The sequence below is a fragment of the Liolophura sinensis genome, chromosome 6, assembly GCF_032854445.1.
Source record: "Liolophura sinensis isolate JHLJ2023 chromosome 6, CUHK_Ljap_v2, whole genome shotgun sequence".
In the NCBI taxonomy this organism is placed as follows: domain Eukaryota; kingdom Metazoa; phylum Mollusca; class Polyplacophora; order Chitonida; family Chitonidae; genus Liolophura; species Liolophura sinensis.
Window position 1 is genome coordinate 60,616,892 of NC_088300.1, and position 26,829 is coordinate 60,643,720.

Here is a 26,829-nt window from a genome sequence, read left to right on the forward strand (position 1 = left end):
CCTTCTGATATTGGTGATGGATTATTTCTGTTTTTGTCTTTCTTTTTGTTTTTTTTTTCCTTGTCACATACAGAAGATGTTTGTAGTTACAGATCTGGGTATATGGCTTTGTATCCAGAAGTACAGATGTTTTATTGTAGTGCTGAATGGTACTCGTACACAGACCACCAATTTTACAGGTTTATGAAATTATGATTTGTTATAATATGTGACATAGTGTTAACATATGAGATTTGAAAGTCAAACTTTTTATAAACATTGTTGAAACTTGCATCTTTTATATGCATTGTTGAAACTTGCATCTTTTATAAACATTGTTGAAACTTGCATTTATGACTTTTTTGTAAGTGGTTATATACAGTAAGTGATATATTGTTATGTTGTTTACCAGTAGTATATATAATATACCAGGTGCAGGGAAACTGAATGACAATGCCTTAGTTAAGCCCGCCTGCAGAAAAGAGCCCAGTACTTAGCTATTGACCAGAGGAGGTGGTTGCCTCAGTTAGAAAGTTAAATGCAGACAATGAGCATTTGGCTCACAGATAGCTGTGAAGCATACCATGTGACCAGTCATATGACCCCTCACATAGCTTATCATATGATGCAGTGGAGCAGAGTTTACTCCTAATTTTATTGTTAAAACAGCGACATCGTCGTTTACGAGCTTAATTCTTATCGACGAAAATGGATGAATCCGCTAATAGATCCGTCATCATTTCGGATGCCATTTTGAACGAACCGCAGGGAAAAGTCACATGATTTATAAGCGCATTTCTATTGGTCTATTCATGTATCTTTCTGAGCTGGTGGCTTACACTCACAGCACATGGTGAGATTTTTCACTGAAAATATCAAACAGGCAAGATATTTGAGTCACAGTCTCGCGAGTTGAAGACCTCGGTAGAACAAAATGAGGTTTTAGTTACTCCTGGTTATTAGATAAGCATTTGGCTATCATCTGCGGCAGGCTTTAGTTGTAGATTTCTATTCCTAAGGTTGATTTTTTTGTGGGAATGGAGGAAGTGTACCTGTAGGTGTGTAGAGATCTTTATGGGATCTGGTCAGAATTATTCATATCTTCTGTCGCACATTATTGTTTGATTTGTAAGTATGGAATCCAGTATGGTAGATTTACTTCACACATCCGCTTTTGTCAAGTATTGACAGTTAACATTCAACTCTTCATCAAATAATTAACCGTTTGATATTCGTGTAAGTTATTCAAGGAAAATTCACAACACGAGCGAACAGAGAGTCCGCAGAAGTTCTCTGTTCTTATGTAAGGAATCCTGTAATTGGTATTAAATATGCCTCACGTGATTTAATGATATTTGACTTTTTGTTAGACTTTGTTTTGTTAGAACATGCACAATCTGTATGAAGAATGTATTTTATCATACATTGTCTTTTGTCGTCCTTACAAGCAGGTGTTTTCAAAGCCTACTCATATATCTGACTAGCTTTCCTTCCTACTTATATCTGTGATATTACCTTCAGTTTTATACATATTATGCTGTTATACTGTTATGCCACACTGTTTTGTTAAGTGTTATTTTGTGTCTGTCTCTGACATTTTTACATACGTGTATGTATAAACTGTATCAATACTCTATATTTTAGTATAAAATCTGTTCTACCTCAACTTTCTTATTGACATTACTTTATTTACTCCTATGAAAAAATAAAAGTTCAGACAAAAAAAAGTTGTTTTTTTTTTTACTTTTACAGTGTGTAACAGTGCTACCACTAAAAAATTCAGCAGCTGCATCACACACAAAAAGTTGAGAGTAAATACGAATGATTAGAGTAGTCCATGCAGTAGGCCAACCAGTTCTGTTTCCTTTCTCTAACCACTCCGTGCTGAGTGCCAAACGAAGCAGCAGCAAGTACCATTTTTACAGTGTCAGGTGGGACCCGTGACCGATTTGATCCCAGGATCTGCTGATTTCGATCAAACATACTGCATCAGATTCAGATATTCTCATGCTGTCATTCATATTCAGTCTTAAGAGATAGATTTTATGAAAGTATTCTGAAAACTATCTTCTCTCAAAATTAGGATTTCATGTAAATCATATTAAAAACAGCAAATAAGTATATTGTGCGTGCTTAATGTAAATTGAATTGTCGGGGACAAAATTGTTTCACAATGTTAAATGGTTTATTATTAAAGGTGTGATCACACATTTAGTAACTATGAAGGTGACATTCCTGTACATGTACTGTATTGCTTTAACAGCACAGTTAGAGTTATCTCCCTTTCTCACTTCTGCGTATGGTCTTGCATTCACAGCTAACATGAATTAATGATTTTGGCTTTAGGCCACATCAGTAATATCACAGCTTTATAATGTGACAACTAACCAAAGTTTGGTTTAATGCGTACCTGAGCCTACAGTCCAAAACATACTTGTAGACAAGAGTGGTATACTGTATTAAATTTGTATGATACATAATATAGGAGGTAAATATTTGTGCAAGCTGAGCCGCATATTAACACAATATGGTGAGTATACACCACATTTATAAAAACACATCTAAAATAAAATAAAAATAAAGTTATTTTTCATGTTCTTTGAAAGCTCCCGTCCATTCTTAGTCAAAAATAAAAACATACACAACAGAAATATGGTAAAAAAAAAAAGGAGCAAGGAGAGGGTATAGACGGCATATAGATAATGTATTATAACATGCATAAATGAATACTCATTAGGAAATGTTGAATACTATCAAATGTGTACTGATATCTCTTAATTAGGTTTACTGAATGTTTTTCTTCATCAAATATCAAGTGAAATCACACTGAAATACACTGCACTGCACTTCTAATCATTTCTGTAACATCACTTTTCAATCGTACATTTAATCAGCATACAGCAGAGATCATTTTACATAAAGTGTTACCATCATTCAGTTTGGCAGCCATCATGGCTGAGCCAATGATTGACATACAACATTATTCTCTCTACAAAATTTCAGTAAACTACATATATCTTATCACAGTTGCTTAGCTGTACATTTCATATGTAAAAGCATCATAATAACTTTGTATGAAACAAAATAGCAGGTAATTCAATATGTTATAAAACTATAAGGTTCAAAAATTCATTTCTGCACTAAATCTTGTTTCCCAGCTGTGTCTGTTTTCAGTAAGTTTTACTTTGTTTTTCCCAGCAGTCCTTGAGCAGTGTTGAAAAGGTTGATAGGACTGTTTCCGTCAGTCAGCAGTACACTCTCCAGACCAAGGGATTTCAGCATCTGTACCTGGAAAAGGCCACATGAAGAATTTGGAAGATAATATCTTGTATTTATTTATTTATTTGACTGGTGTTTTACGCCATACTTCAAGAATATTTCGCTTTATGACGTGGCCAGCATTATGGTGGGAGGAAACCAGGCAGAGCGTCTATATCTTGTAAGCTGAATGTCCATCTTAAATACATGTACGTACTTAACCTGCTCTTAGTAACCTCAAAGTTATCCTGTAACAGACTGCTGGAACTAAACATTAGAGCATGGGCAACAGCTGAGCCGCAACTTCACAAACAGGGGCCAAGGGTTTCATAATCCTGAGTAAGTTCAACCCTGTGAAGATATGTCAACCTCAACACCTGTCTGCCACAAGGAAACACTAACAGGAGATGAACACCAACTGGTTAAAACCTGTTCGTTTCAGTCCTAAATCTGTAAAAACTGAAAGTTCTGACAAGCTAACACCATGTTACGATAAGTCGAACTTTCAAAGCTAGAAACTAAGCAATGTAAAGAACTACTAAAATCTGAATTAAGAAAAAATGGTTATGTTCAGTTATTGTACATTTATCTCTAGGGCCGCCAGAGAATCAAGGCAATATTTTTTACCTCCATTTCTGGTCCCGATGTGGCTATGGCAGAGATGGTGTCAGCTCCCAGGGTGTCCACTATGTCACTGAACTTCTTCACCTGTGATAAAATAAGTACACATTTTTAATATAGCTTAGTTATTTACATTCAGATTTTCTTCACTGTATTCCAGGTGCCTTGCATGTTTAAAATGCACGACATAACACCAGATTACCCAAATTGAAGATGTATGTATGCTTGAGGTTTTATGTCATACTTAACAATTTTTCAGTCATATGACATCAAACCAATAGTTAAGAAGAGTTTCGTGATAGCAGACAAGACCTGAAGGAATTTATGACACTTTTTAATAATTAATTAGAATTAGTTGTGCCAAAAATTATTGTATAAACTGATGGACATACATGTAACAATGCCATACCTTAAAACAATCCATATGTATGTATTTATTTATGTATGCTTTGCGATTTATGTTATACGTGTACTTAACAATTTTTCGATCATATGACGACGACGACGAGGTGTGTGTAGATGTACTGTGTCTTCTTGTAACAGGGAAAGTCCACGCCACCAAAGTGCTGCTGCCAATGAATTATCATGCTGAAGACACCAGACAAGACACCCCATCTAGTCACATTATATTGACACCGGGCCAACCAGTCCTATTTTATTACTGTAATCTTTCAGTGTTGAGTGCTAAGTGAGGCAGCAACAAGCACTGTTTTTAAAGTCTGGGTTTGATCCCAGGTCTCTCAACTTCTAAAACCCATAATGCAGGTTTTTTTAAGTACTTTAAAAAATGTTGAGCAGTGTACTTGATGTGAATACTTCATACATGTGTACCTCAGTCATCATGTCTGTGACTGGAAAAAACGAAAGTGCCTGGGGATAACCACAACTTGTTAGGTATCTGACAATAAACCTCCTCACCTTATGCGAGATCTAGTCAGCAACCCCATTAGTCAGAAAATTGGTCACCGTTCAGCACCTGAACTGAATGAGCCGGAAAGGCCTTTTAAATGAGAACACTTAACTCTTAACTTCTACTCAACATCACACATGCAAGGCCCAGTTCTTCGAAAGTGCATTAGCTGATACTGGTATTAAGCCATATTCTATATTTAAATTTTAGCCAAACTCAGCAGACAAATCAGTTCTCCAAAGTCAATAGCAGCAGTTTGACTTCACATTTAATATACTGGCGTACATTTTTTTTTAGGTTAAGTACAAAACTGAAGACTGGGCTTAAAGTCAAATCTGGTTCAAGTCTTAAATCAGTTTTAATCAGCCAAGCCCTGAAATATTTCTATATGCTGCATCCACTCTACATTTTCTACAGGTTGTTGTTGAACACACCACTTAACAGAGATACCTTGTGATCAAACCTCACCTCAATGCAAGATAATTCTCTGCATTTCTCCACTTCCAGATCATTCATTTCTTTTCTGTAGGAGAGTTCAGATGATCTCGTCTTAAACAGAATGAAAAAAATAATGAACAAGCATTTGGGGAGTACACTGAAACAGATGGGCTAAAAATGAGCTACAACTGAGCCAGTTGGACAACAGCTGAGCCGCAACTGAGCCAGCTGGACAACTGAGCCACAACTGAGCCAGTTGGACAACAACTGAGCTGCAACTGAGCCAGCTGGACAACTGAGCCACAACTGAGCCAAATGGACATCAACTGAAGCCAGTCGGACAACAGCTGAGCCAGCTGGACAACAACTGATCCAGTTTGACAACAGCTGAGCCGCAACTGAACCAGCTGGACAACTGAGCCACAACTGAGCCAGTTGGACAACAACTGAGCCAATTGGACATCAACTGAAGCCAGTTGGACAACAGCTGAGCCAGTTGGACAACAACTAAGCCAGCTGGACAGTAACTGAGCCAGATGGACAACAAGTTTCAATTACAAAGCTAGCTGGACAACATCTGAGTCAGTTTGACAACAACTAAGCTGGCTGGACAACAACTGGGCCACAACTGAGCCAGTTGTACAACAACTGCATATATTAATGACATTACCACTGACAACTGAAAACATGAGAAAGAAATTGTAAACAGCTATGATTTATATGCATTCAATGTGGAAACTGTTCAACAAAATTAAGAGATTTCACACTGAGAAGAACGTGTACAGAGGTGTGCTGACAAACAACTGAGCACTCACCAGATCTTGTATGCTTACAAACAACTGAGCACTCACCAGATCTTGTATGTTTACAAACAACTGAGCACTCACCAGATCTTGTATGCTTACAAACAACTGAGCACTCACCAGATCTTGTATGCTTACAAACAACTGAGCACTCACCAGATCTTGTATGCTTACAAACAACTGAGCACTCACCAGATCTTGTATTTCCAGCTGTGAATAGTGCTGAATTTCCTCAGCCTGTGCCTTCAGTTTGGCAGCTGTAACAGAAGACACAAATTATTATAATTATTTTTTTTGGCAATTGTTTTTTTACCTTCCTGATTTTCTGATATTTTTCTCTACATTCTCTAATAATAAATGCTAAAAATCACTTTTGATATGCCATCATGGAGCTTCTATTTTGTCAGTAATTTGGCTATTAGTTTTTAAAGGTATAGGATTTAACAAGGGGGCGTTTTCATCCCACTGCCAACATTATAGTTCTTTTATCTATTCAGTTTTTTATTTGATTGGTGTTTCACACGGTACTCAAGAATATTTCACTTATATGCCAGCGGTCATCATTATGGTGGGAGGGAACAGGGCAGGGCATTATAGTTATTATGTCAGTACCTAACATTATACGCTTGTCTTAAGGCATATGTAGTGAGTTGCCTCAAGCTTCCCAGATGCCAAATCTGAGTTTGGCATAATAAGCACTGTCCACAGTGTCATAAGGAAATCCATTTTTAGACCAAGAAGCTATTCTGAAACATCTATTTTAATGACTGTGACTGAGGAAAGAGATGCAATGAACCAGGAGCCTCTCACCAATGCTGTCTCTGTGAGTTCAAGTCCAGCTCATGCTGGTTTCCTCTCCGGTCATACATGGGAAGGTCTGACATTAACCTGTTGAGGGACATGGGTTTCCCCCAGGCTCTGCCCAGTTTCCTCACACCATAATGCTGGCCGCCGTCATATGAGTGAAATACTCTTGAGTACGGCGTAAAACACCAATCAAGTAAATAAATAAATAAATAAATAAATAATGGTCAAGAGTTATGATGGGCTGACAACAGAAAATTAGTTCAGTCAAATAAGCCAGCCAGGGTGCCTTCTCCACAGTACTAATGCTTGATAATCATCAACTGACTAGTAACTGGGAATGACACTTTATTTACACATACTCCTCTCTAATAACCTCCTTACCCTCGATCTCACTGGTGCACTCTATCCTTGTCTTCTCAGCCTCGGCTTGAGCTTCAGCTTTTGCTTGTCCCGTGGATTCCACAGCCGACGTCACAGCCCGCAACTCGCACAACGTGATTCTCGCCTTCTCTGCCTCTTTCTCATTGGCCAGTTTCTGGCGCTCAAGTTTTCCTCGGGCAGCTTGTTCCATTCTCTTGGCTTCATGTGTAGCAGCTGCCTCTATAGAACTTAAGAAATCAAGAACTTAAGGTTCAAAACCTTTCTAAAAATCAATAAACTGAAGAGAATCTTTTCACACGAGACAGAATAAGTCACTCATAAAAGCAAATTCATTTTGGTGTCTGAGACCATTTTTTCCTCTCAGAACAACATACCCGTCATATCACTACCCAATAACTTGTGGTATAAAGAAGTGGAAAATAATAGTATAAAAAAATTTTCAGTAATTCAGAAACTTACTTAGTTGCGATCTCAATGGCCATCTGAACAGACTTCATCAAACTGTCTCTCATCTTGAGGTCTACTGGTTCTATACTCTGGATGTCAATACTTGTGACCACCTGGTAACAGAATACCATGGATTTTAATACATGTGACCAACTGATAACAGAATAGTTCTGGATATCAATACTTGTGACCAAATGATAATAGATTACTCTGGAATTCAATACATGTGATCAACTGATAACAGAATAGTTCTGGATATCAATACTTGTGAAACCCTGGTAACAGATTACTCTGGATGTCAATACATGTGACCAACTGATAACAGAATAGTTCTGGACATCAATACTTGTGACCAAATGATAATAGATTACTCTGGAATTCAATACATGTGATCAACTGATAACAGAATAGTTCTGGATATCAATACTTGTGACCACCTGGTAACAGATTACTCTGGATGTCAATACATGTGACCAACTGATAACAGAATAGTTCTGGACATCAATACTTGTGACCAAATGATAACAGATTACTCTGGATGTCAATACATGTGACCAACTGATAACAGAATAGTTCTGGACATCAATACTTGTGACCAAATGATAATAGATTACTCTGGATTTCAATACATGTGATCAACTGATTACAGAATAGTTCTGGATATCAATACTTGTGACCAAATGATAACAGATTACTCTGGATTTCTATACTTGAGATCAACTGATAAAAGAATACTGTGGATGTCGATGCTTGTGTGATGGCCTGGTAAAAAAAATAGGTATCATTACTGTCATTACTCTGGATGTCAATACTTGTGACCAACCGATAACAGAATACTTCTGGATATCAATATTTGTAACCACCTGACAAGAGAATACTTCTGGGTATTAATACTTGTCAGCATATGACAACAAAATACTTCTGGATATCAATTCTTGTGACATAACAAATGATAAGAGAACACTCCATATAACATTACATGTACATACACGTATTACTGGCACTTACTGGCAAGCCCCATCAGACTTCAACCTACCATGTTGTTCACATCAAATCTGAGCTGAGGTTTAGGAGGATTTCCAAACACCGCAGAATGGATGATGTCAGAGGAGTGACGATGAAACTCATCAAATGTCACCTGGGCTACAGACGCTCGGATACAGCTGCCTGTCAATCAAATAAAAATAATCCAACCTTTGAATCAATAAGTTCAATCAGCACAGGTAAAGGAGCGGTGCCTGAATCAGAATCTGATAATACTGAAAAACGGTTGTGAGAAATATGGCAATGGCCGACCTACTTCACAATGGAGATTACTGCAAGCTTTAACTAGATAATGTAGACTGAGTGAGTATGGCTATTACTACTGAAGTCATTAAACGCAACACACAAGCTGATAAATAATACAAGAAAATTTTAACCTCTTCCAAAAAAAATGTAAAGAAAAAATACTCCCCATTATATTGCAGATGTGACCTTATACCATTGTATGTGCTTATGGGAAAAATATAAAACAGTAACTCTCCTCAGCCTCTCGCCGTGAGTTTGCTGAATATTGCTGACACAGAGTTAAATCATAATCATTCATTCATTCATTCACTCATTCATAATAACCTCTAAGATTGTCCATTTAAGGAATTCATTTAACTGTTGTTGTTTTTTTTGTATCTAAATATACTGTGCATGTACATAAGCCACATGTAGCAACATCACCTGTTACAAACAATTCAATTGCATTTACCTATTTGTCTGCAAGCAAAGCCGATAAAATCCGGTATAGCAAATATTGCTAGCTCAGACTCCTTCTTCCCTCTTGTGAACTGTTGTTAATAAAAGAATGGAACAAGTATTAAACCATAGCAGAAATTTTGTTTGTTTGGGAAAAAAAAGCATATGTATCACCTGTATACTGTGGAGGTGTAGGTGTATATAAAACAGAAGAAACACACAGAGATAAACAACCCCAAGTATGGTTTATATATATGTATATATATATGGTTTATATATATATATATATATATATATATATATATATATATATTTATATTTATACAAATATTCAAATTTCTGTATTTTACCCAAAGTTTAGCATTTTTCAAGTGACATGGTTTGCTTGATTCTGATTGATTCATCCACCTTATAGGGCCATGTAAGAGTTTGTTGTGAAGTTCAGAAATATCCAGACAAACTTAAAATTGTTGGCATCAAAAGTATCATTTTACTGCACTTATTGCCTCTGAAAGTGCATTTTCACAAGCCAAACTTCAGGTGATTGACAGTACATGAAGGCTTACAAGTGCTGTTTCTCACCTCAAAATGATTATTGAAGGCTATCTGAAGTCTTAGTCTGGCATGGTCAGAAGTCTCCACCTAGATGGAAGGGAGGTAAATCTGGCAGGTTATACTAAATGAATACATATACTGTACTGTTCTACTCAAAATATCACTTTGACTGTAACCATTATGATATTACACAATGCACAAGTTATTTAAGAATTCAGCTGCTTGAATGTGAAATATGCCACACAAAAATGACACAGTAACATTTATTGGACTCACATCCCCATAATAAAATTGATTTATTTATTTTATTTATTTGATTGGTGTTTTACGCCTTACTCAAGAATATTTCACTTATACAACGGCAGCCAGCATTATGGTTGGAGGAAACTGGCTTGGGGAAACCCACGACCATCCGCAGGTTGCTGGCAGACCTTCGGCCGGAGAAGAAGCCAACATGAGCTGGACTTATACTCACAGCGACTGCACTCAACGAAACACTGTGGAAAGTTTGTTTCCTCATTTTCTCCCCAAGTATTATGACTCATCCCCTCCCCACCTCACCCCACCCCAAGTAAAACTACTCTGTTTTCCAGGTAAAATAACTCATTTTCCCTTACGTAAAACTACTTTTTTCAATTAAAATGACTCATTTTTCCCCAAGTAAAACTACTTTTGACTCCAAGTAACAATGGCTCTTATTTTCTCATGTAAAATAATTCAAACAAACAAATATATGTAATAACATATACATGTATGTCACCCTGCTGACCTCCAGACAAAAATGATCAGTAACAAGGGTATTTACAAACTCACTCGTAATGACTAATCACACATACCTCAATTATATCTGAAATAAAATCTGGCCCCAACATCAAGCATATAGATTTGAGGGCATTGGGCTTTTTGGGCTTCCCGGCTGAAACATAAAAATTCTGATTGATTGTCTTCATCACGCATGCATAACAGTCAATATGTAGTCAGCTAATGCATGTGGTAACACTCACTATAGAAAACATGAACAAAGGGGTTCTACCGTTTATTTATCTGTTTGTTCGAGATTTACTTTGTTCTCCAGAATATTTAATTACTACACGTATTTTGGGAAATATCGCTGAAAAAAAGCAACAGTCAAATGTGAACCAATGGAAGCTGGATTCAAGTCTGTGACCTAATTAGTCAAGACCCAATGAGCCGTGGCCAGATTTCAAACTTGAAGTTGCATTCACATTTGATTGGTCAATTCTGTAGCTATTATATAATGCATGCACTCATTTAAATATTACAGATTTGTCCATCACCAATGAGAAAGGTGGATAAGCGGGTAAAGGATTAAAATATTTATTTATTAAGAACTCTTGGTTTTGCTCCTTTCTATGAACTGTATGAACTTTCTATGTGCTTGTAACTCAATATTGTGAATGACCTTTACCCATGTAATTGATATGATAGGGTATAACTGACCACTAAGACTGAGGACACTGAAGTTTTCATGAGGTCCCAGGATAACCAGCTCTGGTCCAAACACAACCCGAGCGCTCTTTTGTTGGTAGTTATAAACCTGTACAGCCGTGTTGCCAGGGCAACGGTATGTCACCACGCGACTTTTGTTACGCCCCTGAAGCAAAAAGTCAATGGGAAATTATGATTTCCTTCACATCCACGATCAGGTAACACTGTAGTTTAATATAAAATATATTTGTCAAACTGTCAAGCACATGTACATATACAATGAGATAAGTTTCAGCATAAGAATGTATATTTGATAAAGCTGCACAAAGAAACAGGAACAGGTTCTATAGATGTTGTTTGAGTGGAAAAACTATTATGACATAATGAACTGTTCACATCAACAATAAAAGAGCCCACCAGGGACAAAAACACCAGTGGCTAATTATTGTGACCACTGTGGTCCCGGTGGTGCTATTCTGCCCTAGCATTAAGTCAGGTGGTTTGTCAGGTGTCTTACGTGTGCACGTGTGGTACTTTCTGCACTTTCGTCTTTTCTCTTTCATGGACAATACAATTTTTTTTTGTATTTTAGAAGCCACTCAACATGAAATAAGCCAAAAATGGAATTAAAATAAACCTGAAAAATCCACCTGAATATCTTGTCCAAAACATGCTTTCATCAACTTCCTGTTTGTGAAGATTTTTCAATCATGTAAGGATTTGAACAGGAAAATTTACCTGGGAAAGTCCACATTTTCCTCAGTTTAGATGTTTTTCAAGCTTTCTAAATATTTTTATGCCCTGCCCCGCCACAGAAAATAAGATTTATTCCATCTTTAAAACAACAATTACTTAAAATGATGTGTCCTTTGATCAAATATTCTTGAATAGGGACTACACCAAATATAAACACTTGCAAACAATTCCTTAGATTCATATCCTGCCAGATGTTTCAATTTTGTGTGGGAGTACAGTTGAATTGTTGAGAATGACGATTCCAGGCATGTGTGGGGGAAGGTTAGATGTGTATCATCTTAAAACACTGTGATGTTTCTTTTGTTTTTCAATACCTGGAGGATTCCTGGATCAATAGACTGCTCAAAATAGGCAACTTTTCGAATATCTTCTGAGCCAATCCCTCCTCCTTGTCTGGATATAACCAAAAAAAAACAACAGCACAGTTAGATAATTCTGATAGAGGAAATAAAATAAGAAATGAAATAAAGGTAATGTGATATAGATTTTATTGTTACAAGACTTTCAGACTTTACCTGAGAAAAATAAAAAACAAACAAAATAAAAACAGATAAGCAGCTAGATTTAAAATCAAGAGTCATAAAAATACATCTTTTTTTGTTTGTTTGTTTGTTTGGGAATTCACATTACTTTGAACATTATTTTGTTGACATTACTGGCACATTTATCATACTTACTCACTGAAATGCCATGACATAAGCAGATACCAGACATGCCCTACACAACATGCATGTACAGTATACTGACAAGCCAGTGAATACTCTCCATTAAGACTAAAAAGGTGCATTCTGGGATTGTAATTTCCTCATCATGTCAGAGCATGAAAATCTGCCACTTTACCGGTTCAATTTTCCATGATGAGGGCTGCCACAGTCGTAAGCTTCAGGCTGAGTCGACATGCGATATACATTTTAGATTTATTTATACTGATTTGAGGCAGGGCAGAAATTAAGCCAGCAGTGTCTTTGCGGCTAATGGTAAAGTTGAGTCACTAAGATGTGCAGGCTTTGTTTTATTTATTTATTTATTTGATTGATGTTTTACACCGTGTGCAGGCTTTGTAGTTGGCCTTACAAAAATCCTCATGCATGGAATTACCAAGACTGTTCAAATTTGATAAAGTATTTTAGTCTGGGAAAATTGTTATTGCAGGTACAAACCTGAGCAACTGTTCAACAAGATCAGAAAGAGGCTTTTCCCATAATTCCTCAAACTCTGTCAACATGTAAGAATCGGGACCGTGCACAGCTCGCACCTAAAAACAGGGGACATACATGCGCTAAACATCAGACTATACACACATATATTCTATACAAAAAGTAAATCAATCATACTCAAGTCTACTTCAGATAAAAAAATTGCAACTTGTTTCCAAGAAGAAAGACTTAATTCCAGATGAACAATGGCAACACAAGATTCACACCAAAATAAGCCTAACTGATAAAAGACTGGTGTAATAGCGCCTGGTAAAGCATAAGAGATCGCCACCAGTACAAACACCTTCATGCAACTGAGATTCTTAAAAATGAAGTTGACTGATCAGCGCGTGCCTTACCGCCCCTGTCTGGACATCTCTGACGTATACCCCCTCATTCTCACTCAGGGGAATCTTCTCTCTGCAATGAAGTATGCATTAGGGGGCAATTTATTATCATACAAACACTAAAGGAAAGGACGGCTCAAAAGTGTTGATAAATCATCAATAAGAGTAGCATTCCTGAGAACTGTTACATTCACACTCTTTGTTTTCTTATAATATTTTCAAAGAATTACATATACATAGTCAAATGTATTAAGCAAACAAGTAAACATATAGCCTAAGGTTATACCAATCTTATTTTGTGTTTTACGAGCAAGCAGATACTAAAAAATCCAAAATTGGAATAAAAAAAAACTGAAAATTCACTTTTCATTTTGTTTGATTTTGCTTGGTAATTTTATGATTTTCCTGTTTTTCAAAGCATTCCAATAATGTAAATATGTGTTTTTTAAGCTGTTGCTTTTTATATACTTTCCTCGGACATTGGAATAAGATTTATTCTGCTTGTAAAAAGGAATTTAAAATGAATGTGGCCAAACTGTAGACTTAGCTAACATGGTTCAACCCACAGTGTTCTCAGTTCTCCAGATAACAAGGACCTCATCACTAACATACATGTACATCTATCTCTCATCAATGATGTTAAGCTCAATAGGGGGAATATATTCACAAGGACCTCATCACTAACATACATGTACATCTATCTCTCATCAATGATGTTAATCTCAATAGGGGGAATATATTCACAAGGACCTCATTACTTACATACATGTACATCTATCTCTCATCAATGATGTTAATCTCAATAGGGGGAATATATTCACAAGGACCTCATCACTAACATACATGTACATCTATCTCTCATCAATGATGTTAAGCTCAATAGGGGGAATATATTCACAAGGACCTCATCAATTACATACATGTACATCTATCTCTCATCAATGATGTTCAGCTCAAAGAGGGGAATATATTCACAAGGACCTCATCAATTACATACATGTACATCTATCTCTCATCAATGATGTTAAGCTCAATAGGGGAATATATTCACAAGGACCTCATCATTAACATACATGTACATCTATCTCTCATCAATGATGTTAATCTCAATAGGGGGAATATATTCACAAGGACCTCATCACTAACATACACGTACATCTATCTCTCATCAATGATGTTAAGCTCAATAGGGGGAATATATTCACAAGGACCTCATCAATTACATACATGTACATCTATCTCTCATCAATGATGTTAAGCTCAATAGGGGGAATATATTCACAAGGACCTCATCAATTACATACATGTACATCTATCTCTCATCAATGATGTTAATCTCAATAGGGGGAATATATTCACAAGGACCTCATTACTTACATACATGTGCATCTATCGCTCATCAATGATGTTAAGCTCAATAGGGGAATATATTCACAAGGACCTCATCACTAACATACATGTACATCTATCTCTCATCAATGATGTTAAACTCAATAAGGGGAGTATATTCACAAGGACCTCATCAATTACATACATGTACATCTATCTCCCATCAATGATGTTAAGCTCAATAGGGGGAATATATTCACAAGGACCTCATCACTTACATACATGTACATCTATCTCTCATCAATGATGTTAATCTCAATAGGGGGAATATATTCACAAGGACCTCATAACTTACATACATGTGCATCTATCTCTCATCAATGATGTTAAGCTCAATAGGGGGAATATATTCACAAGGACCTCATTACTTACATACATGTACATCTATCTCTCATCAATGATGTTAAGCTCAATAGGGGAATATATTCACAAGGACCTCATCACTAACATACACGTACATCTATCTCTTATCAATGATGTTAAGCTCCATAAGAGGAATATATTCACAAGGACCTCATCACTTACATACATGTACATCTATCTCTCATCAATGATGTTAAGCTCAATAGGGGGAATATATTCACAAGGACCTCATCACTAACATACATGTGCATCTATCTCTCACCAATGATGTTAAGCTCCATAAGAGGAATATATTCACAAGGACCTCATCAGTAACATACATGTACATCTATCTCTCATCAATGATGTTAATCTCAACAGGGGGAATATATTCACAAGGACCTTATCAGTAACACACACGTACATCTATCTCTCATCTCATCAATGATGTTAATCTCAATAGGGGGAATATATTCACAAGGACCTCATCACTAACATACATGTACATCTATCTCTCATCAATGATGTTAAGCTCAAAGAGGGGAATATATTCACAAGGACCTCATCACTAACATACATGTGCATCTATCTCTCCCCAATGATGTTAAGCTCAATAGGGGGAATATATTCACAAGGACCTCATCAATTACATACATGTACATCTATCTCTCATCAATGATGTTAATCTCAATAGGGGGAATATATTCACAAGGACCTCATCACTTACATACATGTACATCTATCTCTTATCAATGATGTTAAGCTCAAAGAGGGGAATATATTCACAAGGACCTCATCAATTACATACATGTACATCTATCTCTCATCAATGATGTTAATCTCAATAGGGGGAATATATTCACAAGGACCTCATCACTAACATACATGTGCATCTATCTCTCACCAATGATGTTAAGCTCAATAGGGGGAATATATTCACAAGGACCTCATCAATTACATACATGTACATCTATCTCTCATCAATGATGTTAATCTCAATAGGGGGAATATATTCACAAGGACCTCATCACTAACATACATGTACATCTATCTCTTATCAATGATGTTAAGCTCAAAGAGGGGAATATATTCACAAGGACCTCATCACTAACATACATGTGCATCTATCTCTCACCAATGATGTTAAGCTCAATAGGGGGAATATATTCACAAGGACCTCATCAATTACATACATGTACATCTATCTCTCATCAATGATGTTAATCTCAACAGGGGGAATATATTCACAAGGACCTCATCACTTACATACATGTACATCTATCTCTCACCAATGATGTTAACCTCAATGGGGGAATATATTCACAAGGACCTCATCAATTACATACATGTACATCTATCTCTCACCAATGATGTTAAGCTCAATAGGGAGAATATATTCACAAGGACCTCATCACTTACACACATGTGCATCTATCTCTCACCAATGATGTTAAGCTCAATAGGGGGAATATATTCACAAGGACCTCATCAATTACATACATGTACATCTATCTCTCATCAATGATGTTAAGCTCAATAGGGAGAATATGTTCACAAGGACCTCATCACTTACACATATGTGCATCTATCTCTCATCAATGATGTTAAGCTCAATAGGGGGAATATATTCACAAGGACCTCATCAATTACATACATGTACATCTATCTCTCATCAATGATGTTAACCTCAATGAGGGGATATATTCACAAGGACCTCATCACTAACATACCGGGATACATGTATATACACAAGGACTTCATCATGAACATACACTTTACCTCTGGTCAATGATGTTAACCTCAATAAGAGGATATATTCACAAGGACCTCATCACTAACATACATGTACCTCTTGTCAATGATGTTAACCTCAATTGGGGGGATATATTCACAAGGACCTCTAATCATCCATCTGTCACCTGGCTCTCTGTCTATTTTAACTGAGAGCAATGAACAATGAGAAACATTAATATTTTAATTCATTACAATCGGATAGTCAAGCGTTTTGAGAATTTATACCTAAGAATGATGAAAAATGAGAAACTGTAAGAAACAAGGAGAAATATTACCATTTTATTCCATGGGATTTTATGAGCTTTATAAGAATCAATACTGGAGCATTATTCTTACAATTTTCAAAGTACAACGATAACTGATTAAACTTCTCATCTGCCTAGAGGGTAGCCTTTAATTTCTCATTTACCAGAGAACAACCATGGTCATTAGAACAATTCAAATGATCTTGACATTTATTTATGAAGTAAAAACTGTTATCAGCATTTTATCAGAGACATTAATTACGAGAAAAAACATCCTGAAATGAACGTTCCCATCTTACCATCCTCAGATGTGTCCGTTATTGCATCCAAAGCTTGTACAACAACAGCCTCATTCTCTGACAACAGGTGGCAGTTCTCAACACCACTCAACAGTCGCTCACCTGAAACCGCACATCTTGTCAGTTACAGTAAAAATCTTTATTACTGTTCAGTGTAGACAAACAATATGGCATGTTTCAACGAGAGTTTTATAATGATAAAACTGGTAAAAGTTTCTTAAAGATAAACCAAAATTCTTCAGGGTGCTATTTCATAAAATCAACTTCAAAGAGAAACCATTTGGGCACTTGACTCAAAAGGTTCATTTATCTCCCCTCGTCCTATATTCTCTACTCGCAACGATAAAGACGCCAATAAGTTGAAGAATTCCAAATTGGGGACAAAACAAAAACAGATAAACACTACAAGTGAGGCCAATCTGCCTGCCAAGTCTCACCTGGGTGCAGAAAGAAGGTGGCCAATCCCTTACGCAGTTCTCTTTTCCCCAGCTGGGGTCGACCTTTCTTGTCTATGGGGTCCAACACAACGCAATACTGACCCCGACTTAACACGGTCCTCTGCACGTGGCAAATCACTTCCTAAAGGGAGATAATCAGCACGCAGAGCATGCAATTACAACAATGCAACAAACTTATCTCAACAACACAGCCACCTGCTGTAGCACAACTGGGCTGTGCTAAAATTTGAAAGTATTAAATTATTGCATCTGGCTGTACGTGGATAAAGTACACAAAACTAAAAATGATGACTTTTTGGAAATCAAACTTTTGATACTTCCTTTAGCATACAAAGTGCACTGCTCGGCTACATGAGGCTGAAATATACTTACTTCGCTATACTTTCTTTTACTCAAGTCTAATGACTGGTGTTCATATTCAAAATTTTAATTTAACCAGCTGTTACTTGACAGACCTCCCACATTAAAAGCTGCAATACATGTAGGTGTATTCATATAAAAAAAAGTCCGCTACTAAAAAATAAAATCACAGGTTTTCAAAGACTTTGAAAGTGGTCAATCCAACCAATGTAGTTTTGTCTCCAAAATGAAATTAAAAATGTGCATAAATTGCACTGAAAGTTGCTCTTTCATATGCAAAAAGGTTGAGGAATTAGGGTATGTAAAATATTAGTAATTTCATTATTTATGTCAAGGTAGTTCAATTTAATTCAAATGAAATAATTCACATACCACACCAATTTGTGGGTAATATACTTCTGTGTTTTTATTGGTGATGAGCCATTCATCTCCAGCAATTCTGAAAAGAAAACGGTCAAGACAGATTTAATAAAAAGAAAAATATGTACATAAATCAAAACATAAAAAAACACCATATATGTGTCCTTCATAGATTTGTCATTTGTTTACAACATACATGTACATACAGAGAACAACATTATGTAATTCACATGTAGGTTGCATTCATTTCCCTAAAGAATTCACAGCATCAAGAAATGAAGTCATAAATTATAACGATAATATTTAAAAATACGCAGCGAAAGTCATGTATACAACATAAATATTAAGGCAATAATTTACAAAAATTTGCTGTGTTCATGCAACCATGATCATGAGTTAACAGTGCAAGGTCATTTCTAGAGCCATTTTAGTTGTGGAAAATGTTTGGGTGCCTGAAGCTAACAAGTAATTTGAACAAAAATTTGAAGATTTTCCTCTAAAAAGCTAGTTTTCATGTACAAATTCTTTCATTCACAAACTTGAAAGCTCTCAGAAAGTTTTTTTTTTTCCATAAAATTTCTTTATGGAAGATTATGTCACCTTTAAAATTTGGGTTCAGAACCTTCAATATTGTGCTGGACATGGCCCTGCAGGGGTCAGACAAACACACGGGCATGTACCTGTCTTAATACAAGATACAATATCTGAAGGTGTCATCCAGTCCTGGCGGATAATAAAACAATCACAGCAATCTGTTAACATGTAGTCTTGGTACATGTGTCATTAAACATACAGACCAAATGAAGTGAAAGTGTAGCTGTTTCGAACTCTCTGACACGTGGAGAACAGGTGGATGAGCTAGCTGTTTACCAGACTGGGGCCTATGTGACAGAGGGGGTTAGCATGCTCATGCAGCACAATGAACCAAGGGCCTCTCACCAATAAGGTCACCGTGAGTTCAAGTTCAGTTCATGCTGGTTTCGTCTCTAGTCATACCTGCGAAGGTCTGCCAGCAACCTATGGATGGTCATGGGTTTCCCCTGGGTTCTGCCCAGTTTCTTATGTCATACCAGTGAAATGTTCTTTACATGTAGTCTGGCATAAAACACCAATCAAATAAATAAACAAATAGACAAATGTCTTTACCTGACATGATTCAGAGAGTCTGTAAGTGTTTGTGTAGCTCGGAGATGAAGCGCTGTCTCGTCTGTTAACACTGTTGCTTTCTCCACGGCAACCACCTGAAATGTATCACCTTCACAAGTCAATTCCAACCTAAAAGTACTGTATATATGAAAACTTCATGAAGATACTCTACTGTCTTATTAAATCCAGTATTTCACTGCAGTTTGCTGCACTAACACTGCTTTCAATTTAGTAATAATCTAGATTATATCTACTATAATTTTACTTTTCACTTAAAACTCAAAATGCTTCAATGCTGAACTATGGTAATTCAATTAATCTTTCACAAATAAGAAGTCACACCTCTTCGTAGACCCCAGGAAGGTAGGCTCCAACTCGCCGCACTATCCATTCTTCTCCCGTTACCCGAGGACTGAACATGACAAAACGCAGACTGGATTACCAAAAAATCCAGTGTACCAAAAAAGCTAGTGTAATGAAAGAAAATTGTACACCAAAAGTGTAATACAACAATTGTACCCCAGTGGTGTAACGTAAGAAAATTGTAACCTAGTAGTGTCAGGTAAGAAAAGTGTACCCTTGTAGTGTATTGTAAAATGTTGTAACACACAGCATACCTCAATATATAAACATTAAAAACCTGTGCACATACTGGATCCTTGTCCAGCTAGTCATTTACGTGCAAGAATAAGGAGACATAATGAGTTCACCCTTTGTACATGTCTTCATTTATTAAAAAGACTAAATTCATGAAAACTGGATAATACACAAATTCTGAATGGTTAAATTTTGACTGAGAGTAACTGAAAATTCCTAAAGATTCCTAATTTGGTCATAAGAATCTCAGTCATAAATGGGATAGAGGTAAAAAAAAACATCAGAAAACTGACTGTTTCGGTTTGTAATAAAAAGTGAACTATCTTGTATAATTTTTACACAGACCAACAGACCCCTAGCATGGGGACAATTTCTCTTGGGTTTTCAGATGCAATGTTACTTTCACCTCCTTTTGCACACAAAAAAATCCTACATTTCTTATTTTCCAAACTTCTGCGTACATTTCTTATTTGTCTTTAGAAGTTTTGTCTGACTCCAGACTCTTCAGAATAATAAGGGGATTAATTCTAAAAGCATAAAATACCGACATACTTCCCGTGGCTATCACAGCAGTCTTGTAAGGCCCGCAGTTTTAAACTTTGTCCGGTCAGAATCACAACAGGTGGGACATGCGACAAGATTTCCTGAAATCCAAGGTATGCAAATTCTACATTCCAAAAATACATACACCAGTATAGGAAGGATTGCAATGTAGTTAAATCTCTGCCTTAACTAGCGAAGCTGTACATTGGATTCTCCAGGCTCCCTCAAACATTTCCTCACAAATGAGGTCATTGTGAAAGGGTCAAAACAAATCTTGTATAGTTTTAAAAATTGATACAATGTTGTCTAGGCAAAGCAGATTTCCTTCAAACTTTTTAAAAAACACTCAATTTATCCAAGCATGAAGGTATTCATGAAGGCTCATTTAAAATGAACATACACAAAACTGGCTCAGACTGGGCTCAAAACTGGCTCAGACTGGGCTCAAAACTGGCTCTTACTAGGCTCAAAACAGTATCAGACTGAGTTCAAAGCGGGCTCAGATGGCAAAAAAAAAAAAGGCTGTTACCAGGTTCAAAACTGGGTAAGACTAACATCACTCTTCAAGAGCTTTTTAATACAATTGACAGAGTAAGATAAATTACACAGATCTGTCCTGAGACTCAATAACTGCAATCATCAGTGTTGATCAGCTGCCCGGTTAACCGCCTATCCCAAGCCAATCATTTGCTTATTTACTTGACTTTTGTTCAACATCATACTCAAACACTGTCCACTTTTACAAGATAGTGATGAGTTTAATACATGGAGGAAGACACAGAGCTCATGATATACCATCAATCATCAGCAAGTTCCTGACAAACTTGTGATGAACAGATATGTACCCCATATTGGCAGAAGGCAGGTGGTCTTCAACTAACATTTCACAGTGCAAACAGCCTCAAATACATCGCTGATAACTCATGATCACCAAGGCCCCATGATAATTCATGATCGCCAAGGCCACATGATAACTTATGATCACCAAGGCCACATGATAACTTATGATCGCCAAGGCCCCATGATAACTCATGATCGCCAAGGCCCCATGATAACTCATGATGGCCAAGGTCCCATGAACTGTGAGAGCAGGTGAATCCAAAAATCCCTGACTAACCGAAAACAATGCCCTATGAAGACAAACATATTCTTAGAAAATACCAGTCTCCTGTCAATCATCCTGAAGTCAAGCATGATCAGCCTGATGAGTACCTCATGAATATTCAGTAACTTACTGCCTGTGGGGTGGGGTAGTAAGTGAGTGGCCCCTCCAGCTGCCAGATGTCCCCAGCACATCTGGGGACCTCCTCATCCAGGTGGTCAAATCTTGCCCTAAGCCTCAGGCCATGGTTAGGCTTGATGACTGGCAGGGCTTTTATAGCCTTAGAGTATAGGTCAGGGCGGGGCTTGCTTTGGGGGTCAAGGGTCACACCCACTAAGTTTTCACCAGGGTACAGGGCAAACGGAACCTGATGTTAATAAAAGATGTATTTCAATGACTGTATAGAGTACACCAACAGATAACTGGAGTATATTTATGTAAGACTGGCAAATGGTCTAATAATTACTGCTTGCAATAATTACTGGTGTATTTGACACTTTTATCTTTTTTAGTAATAATCGACAAAGCTATATTAACTAAGCATTTCCCATATAGGCTTTACAAGACAACTTCCTTGCTCTCCTGATGACAAAACTCAGTGCTACCGCTCAGACAGACAACAGTACACATATTTTGTACATTTTATCATTTGTATGAAAATATTGTGCTAATTTATTTAATGTAATGGCAAAAATTATTCACAGAAACATTTTACCATAAAGACATCAGACCCAGCTGTTGATACCTTACCCCGTGGAATTTAATCTCCAATTCACCGAGGCGTAAATCACAAGTTTTACCATGAATATAATTTCTGGGGAGAAAGCAAAGTAACATACATGTATACTGTAATTCTTCTCATTTTAAGACAGGTATTAGCAGCACGAAAAAAACAAAAATTACATTTTTTCTCATTTTTTTTTGGGGGGGGGGGGTGCGGGAGTTAAGGCCTGTTTAAAACTGTGCATTCCTGTTGCACTGCCATGTATACTGGTTAAATGATGCAGACCAGATATTCCACAAATCAGGGGAATTAAAGTAAATAGTAAGTTCTAGAAACATATTCCCACACTTGCAAAAGGGTATGAAATATAGATTCTTAATTTCTAAAAAGACCAAACAAGAAAAAAAAATACAAAGCAAATGTGAGATATGAAACCAAGAAATCTGCACCCAATTCATTGCCATATTTATAAATAAGTTATGCTTTGCATATATGGCTAGAAGAGATCTCAAGAAATTACAGAAGCTGGAAATAAATACTGAATACTTGTAATTCATAGACCTACTTCATAGGGTCCTTTACAACACAGTACTGGCCAGGAGGGACAACCACCAAAGGGAGAGGGCCAGCCGTTAAACGCTCATTTGTCTGCAGCACCAGTGACTGGGGACCTTTCTCGAGGCGGGTGACATTCGAATTCTACAATGGAATTTGTTTGCTATTTTTGACCATACTGAAAAATATTTCACTCACATATGTAAATAACAGGAATCGTTTTTAAAGGCAAAAAAGTCACATTTTTTCAACTAAGTGAAAGGCACTTGGAACTATGGATTATACGACGGCCTTTTAAGGCCACACTGTGACAAGTTGTCAGGTTTTTGCCACTCAACATACACAGACCTCTAGACTTCTGTATTCACACGCATATACATGGAGTTATGAATGCATTTGCCAAATGGATCTTGAGAGAAGTTACGTGAGTGTTTTATAAAAAGATATGGATGTGAAAACAAAAAACTAACTAGAGGTTGATATAACATCATGTCTGACCAATCTTGTCTACCTCAGGCCAAGAACTCTTCAGCCGACCATCAGCTGACCCTCGGCCGACCGTCAGCAGATCATCAGTCCATGATCAATAAATACTTTAACACTAAATACACACGGATTTCCTGTAAACTGTTATTTCAAGCCTGTTATGAACATCGTGGATGTTTCGCAGCATATTTACTTACACACTAATTTCGCACAAAATTCATGTTTTAATAGCTTACTGTTTGGGACCCCAACTGTTTTCATTCTGCCACCCATACACACAGTTCTCTCGATTACTGGGGATTCAAGTTTTTACCGTGCGTCTCCAGTACACAATATTTTGTTTTAATATAAATGACTTCACTAATTATTAAATAACAAGCCTACTTAGAGGCATTTATGGCAAAGTTATGTGCTGACAAATATACATATTTGCAACACACTGCTTTCTCTGAAGACCACCACTTTGTTCATGACTGCTTTTCACAACCATGGCGGTGTTTCAGAATTTCGAAACGGCAACAAGTTGTTTGGCTTATCAGTAAATTTATCACAGTTTCATGTTGGATACAAAATTACACAGGAATATTTGACTTGGTGTGATGTGTGTCAGCCTACATGCTTATATACGCTTAAAAAAACCTCTACTGCAAATGAATATCAGTACATCACACAAGGTCTACAATTTATAAAATTTGAACTGCTGACATGGATAAAGATCAGCATGTATCTATTTTTCCATTTAATCTTGAGTTCCTAAATTGTATCCCCAATTTCACAATTGTCAATCCTATCGTTTATTAACTTTTATAAGTACAAAAACATGTTATAAGACAAGCGCAATCATATGTAGCCTTAATATACGCCTGAAGACATGCAATGTTTGCTAAATGCCTATATATATATATATATATGTATATATATATATCCATCCTAAATCATGAATAAAATCAACCTGTAACAGTAAAAAGAAATGTATTGGTGCAATTCCAATCCAATTTTTGCTGTTACTTTAGAATAGTCCAAATAATTACCTTTCACAAAATATCAGCCTCGTCTGTGCATGGGTTATGTTCAAAATCGGTAATAAAATACTAAAAATGTATAGAGAATGCCGCGCGAATGATACAAGGCCGACAGTGTATGTCTGCTGTCGTTCAAACTCCAGCAAGTGACTGAATGTCGCAAAATGATGACACACCATGGAAGAGCTGTCGGCGGCCGATGGTAGACTTAGGGTGATGGCAGGTTTGAACAGGATCCGGCTAGGGTCGGCGTATTATGGGCGTATAATGCACAGACCATCCAACAACATGGGCCATAGGACTGATGGTCAGAATCCGGCAGTATTGTACATGTACCTCTCCATGTTATCTTTTAATCACCTTGTTGTCTGCTTGATGCTGCTTCCTGTCGGTCAATTAAGTGTCCAGATATGCATGACCTCGATTATCAACAGTAAATGTGCGTTTTCATAGTTTAATCTTTTGCTTCCAAGAAATGAAGTACCGGTATAAAAGTACGGTACATAATTTACTCCTCCATTAAATATTATGCACTCTACTACATTAACAGCACTCTCACAACCCCTTTGCTCCACGATCAAAAAACACTGACAATCACAAAAGTATACATATTCTCCAAAAAATATATATATATACCAGACTGCGCACTGGCCGTAGGAAAAAGTGTAAAACTGAAAGTTCGCAACTAATCCGTAATTTTTTGTAAACAAGCCACTGCAGGTCGATGACATTTTCTGCAAAGCCAAAGCAAAAAAAGCATTTAAAACTATTTGACAGGAGAAACAAACCATTTTACACACCAGATCTAAGACATGAACAAACTCAAATGGTGATATCCGAATGACACCTTCCGTGGACATTGTGAAATGTTTCTGTTTTTGACGTTGACTTGATCTTCCGTGTTCACCATCAACAAAACAGAAATTCCTTTAGAGCTCTCCGTTGTGTGGGGATTGGTCTGCGACGAAAACAGGAGAATGCAGTCATACCACCCGAGAAAAGGTTGTTCTTCAGTTCAATGTATCCGTCCTCGGGACCTGAAACACAACAATGCGGCCACAGGACAAAAGCAATACTTAATATTTCTTAACTATGGTTTATATGTTGAACTTGCATCTATCATTAAAAAATATTTGTTTATTTTTTAAAAGTACGAATTAATACACGTAATTCTTCTTGAATAGAAAACATTTCTAAACTATACTCTGTACTGCTTATATTTTGCAACTAATTTGCTTATTTTACTTCACATATGCATGTAATTTAAAAAACATATTTTAATTTGCCGATGTCGAATTAGTATATTTAAAGCTTATGGAAAACTTGCAATAATAAATACTCATTTACTGGTATGTTTATTTGGGGTTTTTTATTCTGAACTATAGCAGTATGTAAAATTTTATACCTTCAAAAACAATCTTCATCAATATTGTTTATGATGTTTTGGCTTTTAGTTGCTAGGCCTATACCTCAGTCTATAAAAGCCTGTTGATGCCACTGTATATAAAAATGTGTCCTGTTATTTCTCTAAAATGGATTACTGTTCCGTTTTAGCGAATTACTAAATTGTTATAACGCATTAGCAAATCGTTTTAACGGATTGGCAATCCATTATAACGACTTGCTAATTCGAAATAACCGATTACTATTTCATTTCAGTGGATTATTTCTAGTTTAATGGATTACTGTTAACATTCTTTATAAAGACTACATGTAATTGGCATGAGGTTTA

The 26,829-nt window shown here is 36.6% G+C and overlaps 1 protein-coding gene across 1 annotated transcript; it reads right to left on the reverse strand.

Annotated features, from left to right (window-relative positions):
• Positions 1–2,123: 2,123 nt before the first annotated feature.
• LOC135466274 (major vault protein-like) lies at positions 2,124–26,033 on the reverse strand. The gene is made up of 25 exons (XM_064743685.1): positions 25,898–26,033; positions 23,600–23,733; positions 23,061–23,124; positions 22,444–22,677; positions 21,218–21,309; positions 20,411–20,480; positions 20,069–20,163; positions 18,935–19,001; positions 18,182–18,323; positions 17,745–17,846; positions 17,256–17,346; positions 13,688–13,748; positions 13,293–13,387; positions 12,447–12,525; positions 11,389–11,542; positions 10,764–10,843; positions 9,955–10,014; positions 9,386–9,464; positions 8,681–8,811; positions 7,657–7,757; positions 7,198–7,424; positions 6,202–6,266; positions 5,237–5,317; positions 3,865–3,945; positions 2,124–3,267 (listed from the first exon to the last, which is right to left on the reverse strand). The coding sequence occupies exons 1-25, from the start codon at positions 25,955–25,957 to the stop codon at positions 3,160–3,162; spliced, it is 2,553 nt and encodes an 850-aa protein (XP_064599755.1). The 5' UTR covers positions 25,958–26,033; the 3' UTR covers positions 2,124–3,159.
• Between the last annotated feature and the right edge of the window lie 796 nt (positions 26,034–26,829).